Raw genomic sequence first — 14,580 nt, 5'->3', positions numbered from 1 at the left:
CTATATCGAACTCATTGGTCAACATATGGTTCGGGTCAAAACGGGCAAATTTTTGGTGTGGAACGAAACGAGTTGGGTTGGTGAATGATCATAATAAATTAATGATCAATATTGTCTCTATTCCATTATATGTATTTTTATGAGTTGTCTAGGATGGTGTTTTCAGAATCGAGTATTTGTTTGTTAAGTTAAGTAATATTTATGCATTGTGTTCATATTGATTGCAGAGACCGTAAAAGGGTGTTAACATGCTAACTAGAGTGCGTTGGGATGTAAATGATAATGGAATAAATAATAATGGAATGATTTTATGGACTCATATATGTTCTATAGTCTTGTTTGAGAAAAGTCATGTATTATGAACATGATTCCTACTTTTATTATCAGTTTTTCCTATTTTATCAAAATAATTCTAAAAGGATACCGATCTGTAGCTATACTTGATATGCCTTTAGATGTAAATAATCTAATGGGTCAAATTTGTATAAAATAAAGCTAAAAGGAAAACGGGTCGAATTGGTTGAAAATTGTCCAAAATGTACTTTTTGATCCCACTCCTTCATCACGTTAGGGTTAAACTCAATGCGTATATGTTATCCATTTAACTTTTTACGACACAATGTCGAATATTTTCACCATCTTTTACTATGTTACAAATTTTACAAATGTAACTATATATAAAGATAAAAATGTAATTTTACAAATTTTAAAACTTTAAGCGATAGTATATAATACAATTTCTTTAAAAGATAATGTTGACTTTTAATTCAACTTCCCTCCTCGTGATATTTAAACGACTATAACTTTTTATACGTTAATATTTTTTTAAAATCTATGTGATTAACAGTGTATGTCTTCCCCGCCGCATCGCGCAGGCACCATACTAGTTAAATTAATAAGAAAAAGAACAAAAGGTACAATTGCAAAACATTAAATAGTTTTTCTCTTATATCATTTATTATTATCATTGAATAATTAATTAGTCATAAAGACTATCATCCTCCACACTAAAATTTTTGCCTATACACATCAAAATTTATCCTACACGTTTTGAAAATTATCATACACATATCGAAATTTATCATACACACCTCGTGATTCATCCTATACATCTCGTAATTTATCCTACACTTATTTTTTTTTCCTTTTTGAAAAAATATATATTTTTAGAAAATAAGTTACAAATTTAATGTAGTTAGCTATTAAAAAGGAAGACACCAAATTAATGATCTATATAAGTTTATCAATATACCCTCACCTTAATATTAAATACAAAAATTAAATGAAGTAAAATAAAGTATTCTTTTTGGTTGATTTTTTTTTCTTTTTTATTCTTACGAAAAATTTCTTCTCATTTGAACTTCTCCATTATTACTTTAATCCCGCATCTTTAACCAAATTTTGATTAATTAATTATTAGTTACACTTTATCCCTTTATAAAAAAAATTACCCCCACAATTTTTAAACGGTCATAACATTTTCGTACATTAATATTTTTTTTAAATCACACCATAAAGACGATCATTTTATTCTCTTTAATTGAGTATAGTATTGCAATAGTTTTTTTAATTAAAAAATTAATATGTTATATGATTAATAGTGCCTAGGAGTGAGCAACAACTGAATTGTTAACCAAAACCGAAACGAAATAGATGAAATTGAACTGAAATCAACCAAAAACTGCATTAACTAATAACCGATTAACCAAAAACAGAATACCAAAAAAAAAAAAAAAAAACAGTTATCGGTTTTTTTCGTATCCTTGTTTAACCAAAGTTAACCGAACAATTAGTATTTATACGTTTGTACATCCTGTTCATGCATTTCATATTTTATACTTTTATTTCATGTATTTATACTTTCATTTCAAGTATTTATACATCCATTTCATGTATTTAAACCCTAAATTCATGTATTTATAAGTAACAATTTTAGTCCAAGCTTGGTTTTGGCTATTAACCAAAATTATACTAACCGAACCGAAAATTGTTATTCTAAGTTAACGGGTAATAGCCAATATCTTCAATTTTGGCTTCGGTTGAGGGTAATAATTGAACTGACCGAACCATACAGGCCCTGACAAGGTCTGTGTTTCCTGTCAAATTGCACGGGCACCCTTATAGCATATATATACACACAACAACAACTAAATTAACGGTCGAAACTGGAATGTTGGAGAGACGAGATACTTGGTGACCAAAACAAAGATCAGGATTGCTTTTTAGCAATATTGAAATAGAGGGTTCGGTGCTACCGCTGGGACATGAGATACTGCACCCCCTCTCGCATCCGCACCGATACTTCAATGAAACTAAATATATATTAAGATATTTTATTCACGAATCATGACAATTGTTGCAACCTACATACTTGATACTTCAAAACGGGATATCTCAAGCCAGTCCTTGATGTAATATCAAGTATCAGATTTCAAAATCACATTTTATACCGACTCCAAACCTAATATAAGAATATATATATATATATATATATATATATATATATATATATATATATATATATATATATAGGGTAGGGATCAAGAGTGAACCATGTTTATATTGTGAACAAAAACGAACGGATCCTGACCGTTAGATGATGAGATCTTGATTATAGGATTTAAAGGGTTTTTAAATTAATTAAAACAATAAATTGATATATAATAACCGAATAAGGGCATTGTTGTAATTTTTATTCTCTATTATTTATTTTTGGAGGCCACTAACAAGGATTTCCGTTTTTTTATCATGATCCCACCTAAATCTCATATTACAGATTTTGGATTAAAAGTCGTTACCATAACCGTTTCCTATTTTCATTTAAATTATTTTTTCTAATTGTAAACAAATTTTAATATTGATTAATCAATATCATTTACCGTAACCATTTCCTATTTACATGTGCTTTTTTTATTTTTTTAGTTGTAAACAAATTTTAATTCTTTATGTATACGTTTAGTAGTTGTTTGGTGAGTATTTGTTTTTATACACATGTGTATAGTTGTTGTTAAGTGACTGTTTGTTTTTTATACACATGTTTATAATTGTTGTTCCGTAAGCAATTAGTTTTTATACACATGTGTATATACTTGTAGTTGATGTTCAGTGACTGTTTGTTCTTTATAAAAATTTGTATGGTTGTTTAAATGAATGTTTGTTTTTTATACACATATGTACATATTTGTTTACTTGTCGACATTAGTATATTATAACCATTATAAAAACTAATTGTTTACCGAACAACAATTATACACATGTGTATAAAAAACAAACAGTCACTTAACAACAACTATACACATGTGTATAAAAACAAACACTCACCAAACAACTACTAAATGTATACATAAAGAATTAAAATTTGTTTACAATTAAAAAAAATAAAAAAGCACATGTAAATAGGAACCTGTGACGGTAAATGATATTGATTAATCAATATTAAAATTTGTTTACAATTAGAAAAATTAATTTAAATGAAAATAGGAAACGGTTATGGTAACTACTTTTAATTTATGAATTTTAAAATTTGTTTACAATTAAAGAAATTAAGTTAAATGACAATCCTACCCTTATTTTTAGTGAAGAAGATCTATGGCCAGGATTTGTTCGTTTTTTTCACAAATAGGAAGTGTTCACAAATGAACCTAACCATATATATATATATATATATATATATATATATATATATATATATATATAGTCTAATACATTAAGGTTTATAAAATATTGGCATTCTTTACACTTCGTTTTTCCTATCCCGTAATAGACAAACCCAAATGAATTATTTAGAAATATTATAATTCATTGAGTTGTTTTACCTTTTTTTGTGATGTAATTTAATCCAGACGTTCATCTCTATCTTTTAGTCATTCATCTATTGATACATTTTCAAGCATATATGTTGCATATGTATGTTCAAAATCTCCAATTATACATAAAAGGATTTTCAATAAAAGTTGACTGAGAACATAAGAAAATCACTTCCATTAAGCAGAGTGAAACAAGAAAGTTACAATAGTGAATGGAACAAACTTACTGTAATACGTATAATTTTTACTGAATCAAATCGTACTTATACCTAGTGGTGTTCAGAATTCGATCCGGATTCGAAAAATTTGAAATTCGACTCGATTCGAATTCGATTAATAAGGTTCGAATTCAAGTTGATTTGTATTCGAGTCTAGTAATCTTAATTCGAATAAAATACGAATTTATGATTTTCAATTCGATTCGAAATTCAAATTTAATTTATATATACTTTTTTAATATATGTATATACACACATATAACTTCTAAACTTATGAACTACATCCATAAGTGATAAGATTATTATTTATAACATTACCAAACCTACTGACAAATAGCCTATACTATTTATTTTTAAATTTTTACCTAACTTAAATCGCTACCAGTAACCAATCTATCTTCTAAATTTTGGTGTTTTGATATATTGATAATTAATTAATTTTGTAGTAGTTTTAGAAAATGAAAGTAAAATAATTAGTTGTTTAAGGTGGATTTGAATTAAATCGAATTTGGTTCGAATTCGAGTTTCAAATACTAATCGAATCGAATATGAATTTAGGTTAAAAAAATTCAAAAAATTCTATTCGAATAATTCAAAAATTCGTTATTCGATTCGATGAACACCCTAGCTTATACCGCCAGAACAATATAAATATAGGTACTTGTATTCATTTTTTTGGTTTCGGTTCTGACATGAGTCGGTTTCGTTATTTTTTTCACTACCCGTATTAAAACGATCCTGTACCATAATATAACTTTGTAACTCACAACTATATATCTGTTACTTTTATTGTAAATCTTATTTTATGTTTTATTTTATATACCGCATCTCACCCTATCACTATTTGTTACTTTTATTTATATGGTTGTAAATCTATTTTATGTTTTATTTTATATACCGAATCTCACTCTATCACAAAGAATTTCACTATTTACGTATATTTAAAGATGTAAAGATAGTTATATTTGTAAATACATTGAATAAGTTTAAACTTTAGAGATTATATTTGTAGATTTAAAGATGTAAAGATGATTATATTTGTAAATACATTAAATAAGTTTAGACTTTAGAGATTATATTTGTAAATACATTAAATAAGTTTAGACTTTAGATACAAAAGATATATGATATTTAAAATTGAAAATTCCTCCCCAAGATTCTCACGTGTGCATCCATCTCCTAACCCACGTGCAAACCCCCAAAATCCCAAAACGCAGTCGTTTAACATCAATTAATTTGAAAACCGCTCCTCATCTTGCAACTTTACTTTCTTCATCATCTCTCCATAAACCGCTTTTTCCCCTCTCTCTCTCACACACTAACACCAAAAACACACACACACCAACTTCCCCTTTTTCAAACGAAAACCACCTTCTAGGGTTTCCTTTTATCCCCTTTTCACCTTCAAATCCCCCAAAATACTTCAATTGCACGACAAATTCGACATCAGTTTCATCGTTTCTCACCATTTTCCAATGCAATTGCTGTAATGACTCATCTGTTTCAACGATTAGACTGTAATGGCGGAGCATCTGTATCGTATAACCGTACTGATTTCGTTTATTATCGCTTTTGTTGTTGTTGTAACCCTACCTGCATCGATCGTTGCGATATCAGATTGGGATGACGTCAGTGGTTTTGAATCTTATGATAGTGATTTGTTGTTCCGGCAGGACTACTCGCCGCCGGCTCCGCCACCACCGCCGCCGCATCCTCCGTCGGCTTCTTGTCAGGATGATTTAGGTGGAGTAGGTTCGTTGGATACTACTTGTAAGGTTGTTTCTAGTTTGAATTTAACTCGGAATGTGTATGTGGCTGGGAAGGGGAATTTTTATATACTTCCTAATGTGACTGTGAATTGTTCGTTTGTTGTCGGTTGTGAATTCGGGGTGAATGTTAGTGGTAACTTTAGTTTAGGCGAGAATGCGCAGATAGTGGTTGGATCGTTTGAGTTAGTGGCGATGAATGCGGTTTTTGCGGAGGGGTCGGTTGTGAATACCACTGGTTTAGCGGGCGATCCGCCGGAGCAGACTAGTGGGACGCCTCAGGGGGTTGATGGATCGGGTGGAGGGTATGGTGGGAGAGGGGCTGCGTGTGTGGTGGATGATAAGCAGGATCCGGATGATGTTTGGGGTGGCGATGCGTATGCGTGGTCAAGCTTTTTGAGGCCGTTGAATTATGGGAGTAGAGGTGGGACTACGAGTAAGGAGGTGGATTATGGAGGAGGTGGCGGTGGGAAGATTATGGTGGTTGTTAATGCTACTGTTGAGATGAATGGTCGGTTATTGGCGGTAGGTGGAGATGGGAGTCCGAGGGGAGGGGGTGGTTCGGGTGGCAGCATCTACATAAATGCTTATAAGATGTAATCTCTCTTTCCTTTTTAGAACAGTTTATAAGGTAAAATGTATCTAGATTGCATATATTGCGTAGTTAGTAAGTGATCTCTTTTCCCGTTTTATGCTTTTTGGACATGAATTATTGATAGCTAAGTAATATGTTATGTTGGTGGGTTTCTTTATTGGAACTTTGTTAGGAAACATTCTTAGGATCTTGTAACCGTGGATGTCTCCATTGTAGTAGTCTTATGAAGAGGGCTTTTTTTCATCTATCTGAACCTAATAAGTAACATAATAAATTAGAACAGCTTGATGATATTATTGGACTTTTCTTGATGTCCCTGACTTGCTAATTCTGGCGGTGGTAAGATTTATGGACTTCTTTCTTCCTAAAATTAAATGATAGAAGCTTTTGCTATCGGGAATTACTCACTACCTCTATTCTGCTTCTTGATAATCTAATATCTTGTTATAAACTTTTAATGACACATCAAACACGACATTTATGATTCTTAACCTTGCTTATAAGCACCATTGCTACCATAGCAAAGAGGAATCTTTTTATTCCATACTTGGTGAACAATGTTTTCTCAAGTGCCTTGATTTTATCCTAGTTTCTCAGAATTTGGATTCTATGTAGTAATGTTTTTGTGGGGTTGGTTTTTTAATTTCTGCGCCAATACGGCAATACCTTATGTCCTTATTCCATGAAGCATCCATAGTAAAAAAACTAGTGTTAATGGTATAAGGTCTAGTAATGCAAGCTATGATGCTTTAAGTTCCAAACAAACTGTGATGCTTAAGTGGGTGTAATTTAATTATACATAGGTAAACTAGGGTAGGTAAACTAGATTACTTAAGAATTAGACGATGGTGTACATGATAGTCGACTGTTTACACGGATTGTTAGTTTTATCAGTGAGAGATTATTGGAAAATCATATATTATCTTAACGAGTGTTTCTTTATCGAATATCTGTATGGTGTATGAGGAATTGGCCATGTGGACATCTAGATGATGTTCCTCAAGTTAATTTTAAATATCTATTTTGATTATCTATTTTACACAACTTTTATCATATATTTCTGCATGTATCTTTCGTGTTTAAACATGACATATATATAAGGTGAATTCATATAATGTGTGTGTACAGTTTGACTTAATCTGAGCTACTTGTGTTGAAGTGCAGGACTGGAAGTGGCATAATAAGTGCTTGTGGAGGTAATGGCTTTGGTGGTGGAGGCGGAGGAAGAATTGCTACTGATGTGTTTAGCCGACATGAAGACCCTAAAATCTTTGTTCATGGTAAGAATTTTATGTCTTGTTCTGTCCTATAATTTGTGACTTACGTTTCTCTTTTATTTGCGTATGCTTGCCGACTTTTATCTTTTCTTTATGCGTTTCCTTTTCCATTTATTTATTTTTTAATGAGATAGTGGGGTACGCAGTTATGAAACCACCTTTTGTATCACTCTTAAAGCAAAAGTGACAATTGTATTATGCGGTTCTCAACATAAATTGGTTTTGAAAATTGAAATGAACACTCTCTCTACATGTATACAACTATATACACATTAATTAAAATTATTCGAGCGAGCTAATGAGCATGGCAACCTTGGGTTGAGCTCGGTTCATTTACAACCTGAGCCGATTCCGAGGGAGCTTTTCTTGAACCTTTTTTCATGTGAGTCACAGCCACACAGGCTATATGAACATCCCTTGTGTTGATTTATCATTTATGCAGCCTTCTAGCCACATTGAGTCTTATCTTTCTTTTAAATACGCTTTGCAGGTGGTAATAGTCTTGGCTGTCCATCAAATGCGGGTGCTGCAGGAACTTTTTATGATGCTGTGCCCCGAAGCCTTATAGTTGACAATTTAAACATGTCAACTGATACAGACACACTTTTTATGGAGTTCCCATACCAGCCTCTTTTGACAAGTATTTTCATTCGAAATTGTGCTAAGGCTGCAGTTCCCTTACTTTGGAGTCGTGTTCAGGTCAGTAAAGTATATGTTCAAATGCATAATGTTTGCATCATATTTGTACGTTCTTTTTCTTTGCTGTTTTAAATTTAGTTTGTTTGAAATATCTTATGTGTTTTATATCATGGATGAACATACGATATAATTATTTGTTATTTTATTATGTTTTGTTTTTAGGTACAAGGCCAAATTAGTCTTCTGGATGGAGCTATCTTGAGCTTTGGGTTGGCTCATTATTCTTTATCAGAATTTGAAGTACTTGCAGAAGAGCTGTTGATGAGTAATTCAATCATAAAGGCAAGCTACTACTTTATTCAATTTTAACCTTAACTTTTGTCTAGTGTTATATACAAGTTTTGAATAAAAGTCTTGCATCCTTTAGGATCTGCCTTGCTTCCCAAAAACATTTTTTTTTAAATTTTTTATCAGGAGATATATGGTTGTCTATAATTGTAGGTATTGAAACGATGTTTAGAGCTTTACCATTTTAAGAGGTAAAAACAACACATAAATTTTATATTTAAACCTGAATAGTTTTATCGACACATAAATTTTTTATATGATATAAAGTTGTCTATCATATTTGACACAGTATTGGTTATAAAAAAATAAATAAATGTAGACTTGAGTATTTCAGGTTAAACCAACTCATTTCGACTCGTACCAAACTCCTTTTGATCTGAACACAACCGACCCACCCATTTTACCTATTGACGCTACGCTTTTGATATTTACAGGTCTATGGTGCTCTGCGTATGTCTGTAAAAATGTTTTTGATGTGGAATTCACAGTTAGTTATTGACGGTGAAGGGGATAGGAATGTAGGGACCTCAGTTCTTGAGGCTAGCAATCTGATTGTTCTCAAGGTACTCAGAAGACTATGTGATATGCCATTTTCTATTTGTTTTATTGAATTCTCGTGACTAACCGCACACTTGTTTCTCAGGAATCTTCTACAATACATTCTAACGCAAATCTTGAAGTTCGTGGCCAAGGTTCATTAAATTTGTCAGGGCCAGGCGACTGTATTGAAGCACAACGATTGGCTCTATCACTGTTTTATAGTGTCAATGTGAATATCTACATCCTTTTTAAATCTTATTTATATATATTTTTTTGATCTAACAATGTCACATCTGAATTTAAACTGAAAAAAACCACATTTCTTGTTTGAAGGTTGGTCCAGGTTCTATTTTGCGTGGCCCCTTAGAAAATGCTACAACTAACGCTGTGTAAGTAGATTTTTCTTTTAGTAATCTTATGAATGTGATGAAACCCAAATATTACTTGTATTGAAATCAGTGAAATATTATTATGTTGGATTACCAGGACACCGAAATTGAATTGTGATCTTCCACAATGTCCCGAAGAGTTACTTCATCCACCTGATGACTGTAATATGAACGCTTCTTTGGCCTTCACTCTTCAAATATGTCGTGTTGAAGATATCCTGATTGAAGGCCTTGTAAAAGGGTCTGTTGTTCATTTCCATAGGTCAAGGACTGTTACTGTTCCCTCCACGGGTACCGTCAGTACATCCGAGATGGGTATGCTCACATACCGAAATATAGCATTAACGGAAGTTCCTCTGTTTCGGTAAATGGCTTGTTAAATGTTTCAAAATGGGAATTGTGTTTTGTTACAGGTTGTACAGGCGGTGTTGGTAGGGGCCAGTTATTAAGCAATGGGATTGGTAGTGGCGGAGGGTACGGTGGTACAGGTGGATACGGTTGTTATGGTGGGACATGCATTGAAGGTGGTCTTCCGTATGGTGATGCTGATTTGCCATGTCAGCTAGGTAGTGGAGGTGGAAATGATAGCATTGCTGACTCAACCGCTGGTGGTGGTGTTTTAGGTGTGTGCAACCGTGCAAGTCATTCATTTAGACCTTTTTACTTGCTATTTATCTTTCTATGTGCGTAATTTATAATCTATTGTGTAGTAATTGGTTCACTGGAGCATTCGATATCGAGTGTGAGTGTTGATGGATTGCTTACTGCTGATGGAGGAAGTTCTGGAGGCAAGACTGCCAACAATCCGTATAATTTGTTGGGTGGTGGATCTGGCGGCACGATTCTTTTGTTTGTGAATTCGCTGTCTGTTGGTGAATCCGGAGTTCTTTCAAGTGGCGGCGGTTATGGTAATCCAAATGGGAGTGGCGGCGGAGGCGGTGGAAGAATCCATTTTCATTGGTCACATATTACAACTGGGGAGGTGTATCAACCAGTTGCTAGTGTCAAAGGGAACATATCAATTGGGTTTGTGTCTCATTTCTTTCTACTTGTTTTTTTAACTTCAATGTGACAGATTATGATTCAAATCACTTATCAAAATCTTATTTTTTTGAACGTTAAGCACAATATTTGCTCCTAAATTTTGATAGTAAGTGTTTTTGCCCATTTGAAAGTCCATGATTTTATTGTTGTACTTTAATAGCAATGTAGGCATATGTTTGGTCTTGGTTCTCGAGATAAAACCGTTTTCAATGATAAATTTAGGTTGGGTTTTCTAGGCTTTGGAGAAAACACCAATATTAAGAACTGAAGAGAAGCAAATAAAAATAAAATGCAAAAAGTGAATATATTTGTGGAAGTTAAGATAAGAAACTTAGTATTGTTGTTTTGTTTATTATTATGAGCATTAAGCAATCTTATGTTTATTTAAGCCTAATGACATAATGACTTAAACTTCCAATATGATCTTTACTTCAACCTTACATGTATTTGGATTATCAATTAAAATAGAACTTGACAAACGGCACGAAATGAAGACAATAAGTTATTTAATGCCTTATTAGGGATTTTTTTAATGTCTAAGATCAATGTTTGTTACATAATGTCTATAAATAACATCAATGTTTGCTATTGTTTTAGGGGAGGGCTCGGTGGAAATGATGACGGTGCTGGGGAAAATGGAACCGTCACTGGCAAGTCTTGCCCTAAAGGGCTTTACGGGATATTTTGTGAGGTAGTATAGTGCTTTCCCACGTGGGACACACTTCCATTGTTTATTAGTTAAGCTGTGTTATTATGCGTGTTTACAGGAATGCCCTCTTGGTACCTACAAAAATGTGACGGGATCTGACCAGTCTCTGTGTTTCCAATGTCCATCCAACGAGCTTCCTCATCGTGCTCTTTATGTCTCTGTTCGAGGTATTGAGTTACAGCTGATTTTATATGATCGTTTATAGAAATTCATTTATGAAGGTTGATTTAACTCATCAATGCTGATTTGTCACAGGGGGGGTAGCCGAGACACCCTGTCCTTATAAATGTGTTACAGACAGATATCACTTGCCAAATTGTTATACGGCTCTTGAAGAGTTGATTTACACATTTGGTGGGCCTTGGTTGTTCGGTCTACTTCTATTGGGCCTTCTCATCCTATTTGCCCTTGTGCTTAGTGTCGCGAGAATGAAATTTGTAGGGTTTGATGAGTCACCCGGCCCCGTTCCTACTCAACAAGGATCTCACTTGGATCATTCTTTCCCTTTCTTAGAATCATTGAATGAGGTTATTTTTTTACTAATTTTGAGGTTTCTAACTTTCTATATGCCAGTATAATAATGTTCCTATTATAATCGTTATACATACTGGTTTTCAGGTTCTGGAAACTAACAGAGTCGAGGAGTCACAAGGTCATGTTTATCGAATGCACTTTATGGGTTTAAACACTTTCAGCGATCCTTGGCATCTTCCTCATACACCTCCTGAGCAAGTGAAAGATATTGTGTAAGTTCCTTTCTTTATTTTGTTTCTTACTTTTATCTGTTCTTTATATATTATGGTGGTGATTACTATAAGATTAATAAATAAATTGAACCTGCAGATATGAAGGGGCATTTAATAGATTTGTTGATGAGATTAACGCGTTAGCCACTTATCAATGGTGGGAGGGATCGATTTACAGCATTCTTGTTTTTCTTGCTTATCCTCTTGCATGGTCATGGCAACAGTGGAGAAGAAAGATAAATTTACAAAGAATACGTGAATATGTTAGATCTGAATACGACCATGCCTGCTTACGTTCTTGTCGGTCACGTGCCCTCTATAAAGGACTTAAGGTTAGTTCTTTATTCCAAATCTTATTCGTTCTTTTAGGAAAAAAATCTGAAAATGTGGATATTTCTTAAATGTGTAGGTAGCTGCAACATCTGATTTAATGCTCGCCTATGTGGACTTTTTTCTTGGTGGTGATGAACAGAGAAGTGATCTCCCTCCTCAGCTTCATCGTAGATTCCCATTGTCGTTATTGTTTGGTGGTGATGGAAGTTACATGTCACCTTTCTCACTTCAAAGTGATAATACCATTACTAATATAATGAATCAGGCTATGCCTCCTACAATATGGTATCGGTTTGTGGCTGGTTTGAACGCACAGTTGCGGTTGGTTAGACGCGGTCGACTCAGAGCTATGTTCCGGAGTGTTGTGAAATGGCTAGAAACGTATGCCAATCCTACTTTAACGATTTACGGTGTACGTGTAGATCTTGCTTTTTTTGAGGCTACAAATCGTGAATATTATCAATATGGACTACTTGTATCTTCTGTTGAAGAACCTGAGTTTATTTCCTTTGAGAATACTGATACAACCACTAAAGAGAACCAACATGCAAGGTAAGCGAATGTATTTCATAAATATGTTTTATATAAGAAACTCCATATCATCGATGCTAATGATCATACGGTATCTTCTCTTTCTGTCAGTAATGATGACGGTCCAACGAATGAAGCAACAGAGTATACAAGCTTAATTCAACCCAGAAACTCTGAAAAGAATACAATACAAAAGGGGAGTTATGGTAGGATTTTAGATCTTAACAGTTTGCAAGTCTTCAACGAAAAGAGAGATATATTCTTTCCCCTCTCTTTCATTATCCACAACACAAAACCAGTTGGTCATCAGGTTTTTTTCTAGCTCTCTCGTTATGTGTAGGTGTTTGGTGTGCTTAATAGCTAATAAATGTCTGAACACGAGTTGTTGGTTGTTGGTGCAGGATCTTGTTGGGTTGGTGATCTCGATGCTGCTACTAGGAGATTTTATTTTAGTTTTACTTACCTTACTCCAGTTATACTCGATTTCATTTGTGGACGTGTTTCTTGTTGTCTTCATATTGCCACTTGGGATATTGCTTTCGTTTCCAGCTGGGATTAACGCTCTGTTTAGTCAAGGACCGAGACGTTCTGCAGGTCTAGCTCGTATGTATGCTCTCTGGAACATGACATCCTTTGTTAATGTGGTATGTATCCTAAAAATAACATAAATCCTCAAGTAGGAACCTTAGTAATGTCTAAATTTTCACTAATACAATTTCGTGATTTGTTTTCTTTCAGGTGGTTGCCTTTATGTGCGGTTATGTTCACTACTACAGTCAACACAGTACTAAATTCCCAGACTTTCAGCCATGGAACATGTGAGCAAACTTTGGCAGTCTTGTGTATTTTTCTTTAATGAAACACAAGAAGTGTTGTTTGTGTTAATTTTGGGTGGTGTTTTGATGCAGGGAGGAAAGTGAGTGGTGGATTTTTCCGGTTGCGCTTGTTTTGTGTAAATGCATCCAGTCGTGCCTTGTGAATTGGCATGTTGCTAATTTGGAGATTCAAGATCGATCGTTGTATAGTAATGATGTTGTGGCATTTTGGCGATCCTGAGATGATATCTTTTTGTTCGTTTTGACAGTGTGGATATTTCGGGATTTTTAATATAGCTGACACAGATATAGAGAGAGAGGTGTTTTAGCAGGTAGAAAGTGTGTGAAACTTGAATCAATGCTGTTAAATGTAGGTTGATGTTTGTGAATATATAAACTGGGAGCAACTCCCACACACTTTACAAAGGAAAAGAAAAAAAGAAAGAAAATACGATGTATCATTCTTTTCTTGTTCCTTTTATGGCTGTATCTTATTCGTAACAGCTCATTTTGAGCAACTTAAATTGTGCTATTAAACTAATAAATCACTATTTAAACAATTGCAACTATACTAAGAATGTAACAGCTTTGTTTTATTTATTTATTTAGATTTATTGGTGAAAGTCTTCTTTTAAGCCAACGGTAAACCATTGCACAAAAAATTGTATCAAGGTTGATACAATGCAAACATGATAATTTGGTACCTCACATACACTTTTGCATTGAGGGTGATGAGAGGATACTTGTGTACCAGTATGCATCTCAGGGGAAGCCTTGTTTCTTGTATATGTGACCTTAGTGTCACGTAGACGTCTTGTGATAGT

General features: G+C 33.7%; 1 protein-coding gene across 1 annotated transcript; it reads left to right on the top strand.

The window, feature by feature from the left end:
- Positions 1-5,294: 5,294 nt before the first annotated feature.
- Positions 5,295-14,233, top strand: LOC110929845. The gene is made up of 20 exons (XM_022173034.2): positions 5,295-6,386; positions 7,550-7,665; positions 8,153-8,361; positions 8,524-8,643; positions 9,084-9,212; positions 9,293-9,418; positions 9,523-9,578; positions 9,676-9,893; positions 9,992-10,201; positions 10,289-10,604; positions 11,220-11,313; positions 11,390-11,498; positions 11,587-11,858; positions 11,950-12,077; positions 12,175-12,409; positions 12,487-12,962; positions 13,053-13,251; positions 13,343-13,585; positions 13,680-13,759; positions 13,850-14,233. The coding sequence occupies exons 1-20, from the start codon at positions 5,545-5,547 to the stop codon at positions 13,995-13,997; spliced, it is 4,326 nt and encodes a 1,441-aa protein (XP_022028726.1). The 5' UTR covers positions 5,295-5,544; the 3' UTR covers positions 13,998-14,233.
- The last annotated feature ends 347 nt before the right edge of the window (positions 14,234-14,580 follow it).

The sequence above is a fragment of the Helianthus annuus genome, chromosome 3 (assembly GCF_002127325.2).
Source record: "Helianthus annuus cultivar XRQ/B chromosome 3, HanXRQr2.0-SUNRISE, whole genome shotgun sequence".
Lineage (NCBI taxonomy): Eukaryota > Viridiplantae > Streptophyta > Magnoliopsida > Asterales > Asteraceae > Helianthus > Helianthus annuus.
Note: the sequence above shows the minus strand (reverse complement) of the source record. Positions and strands in the feature narration are given on the sequence as shown.

What these genes read in the sequence shown, in the direction of transcription:
- LOC110929845 (XM_022173034.2), top strand. Translation starts at nt 5,545, where the DNA reads ATGGCGGAGCATCTGTATCGTATAACCGTACTGATTTCGTTTATTATC. An exon ending in CGCTGGTGGTGGTGTTTTAG is followed by an intron (nt 10,202 to 10,288) that starts GTGTGTGCAACC and finishes TCTATTGTGTAG; the next exon opens with TAATTGGTTCACTGGAGCAT. An exon ending in TGACATCCTTTGTTAATGTG is followed by an intron (nt 13,586 to 13,679) that starts GTATGTATCCTA and finishes GTTTTCTTTCAG; the next exon opens with GTGGTTGCCTTTATGTGCGG.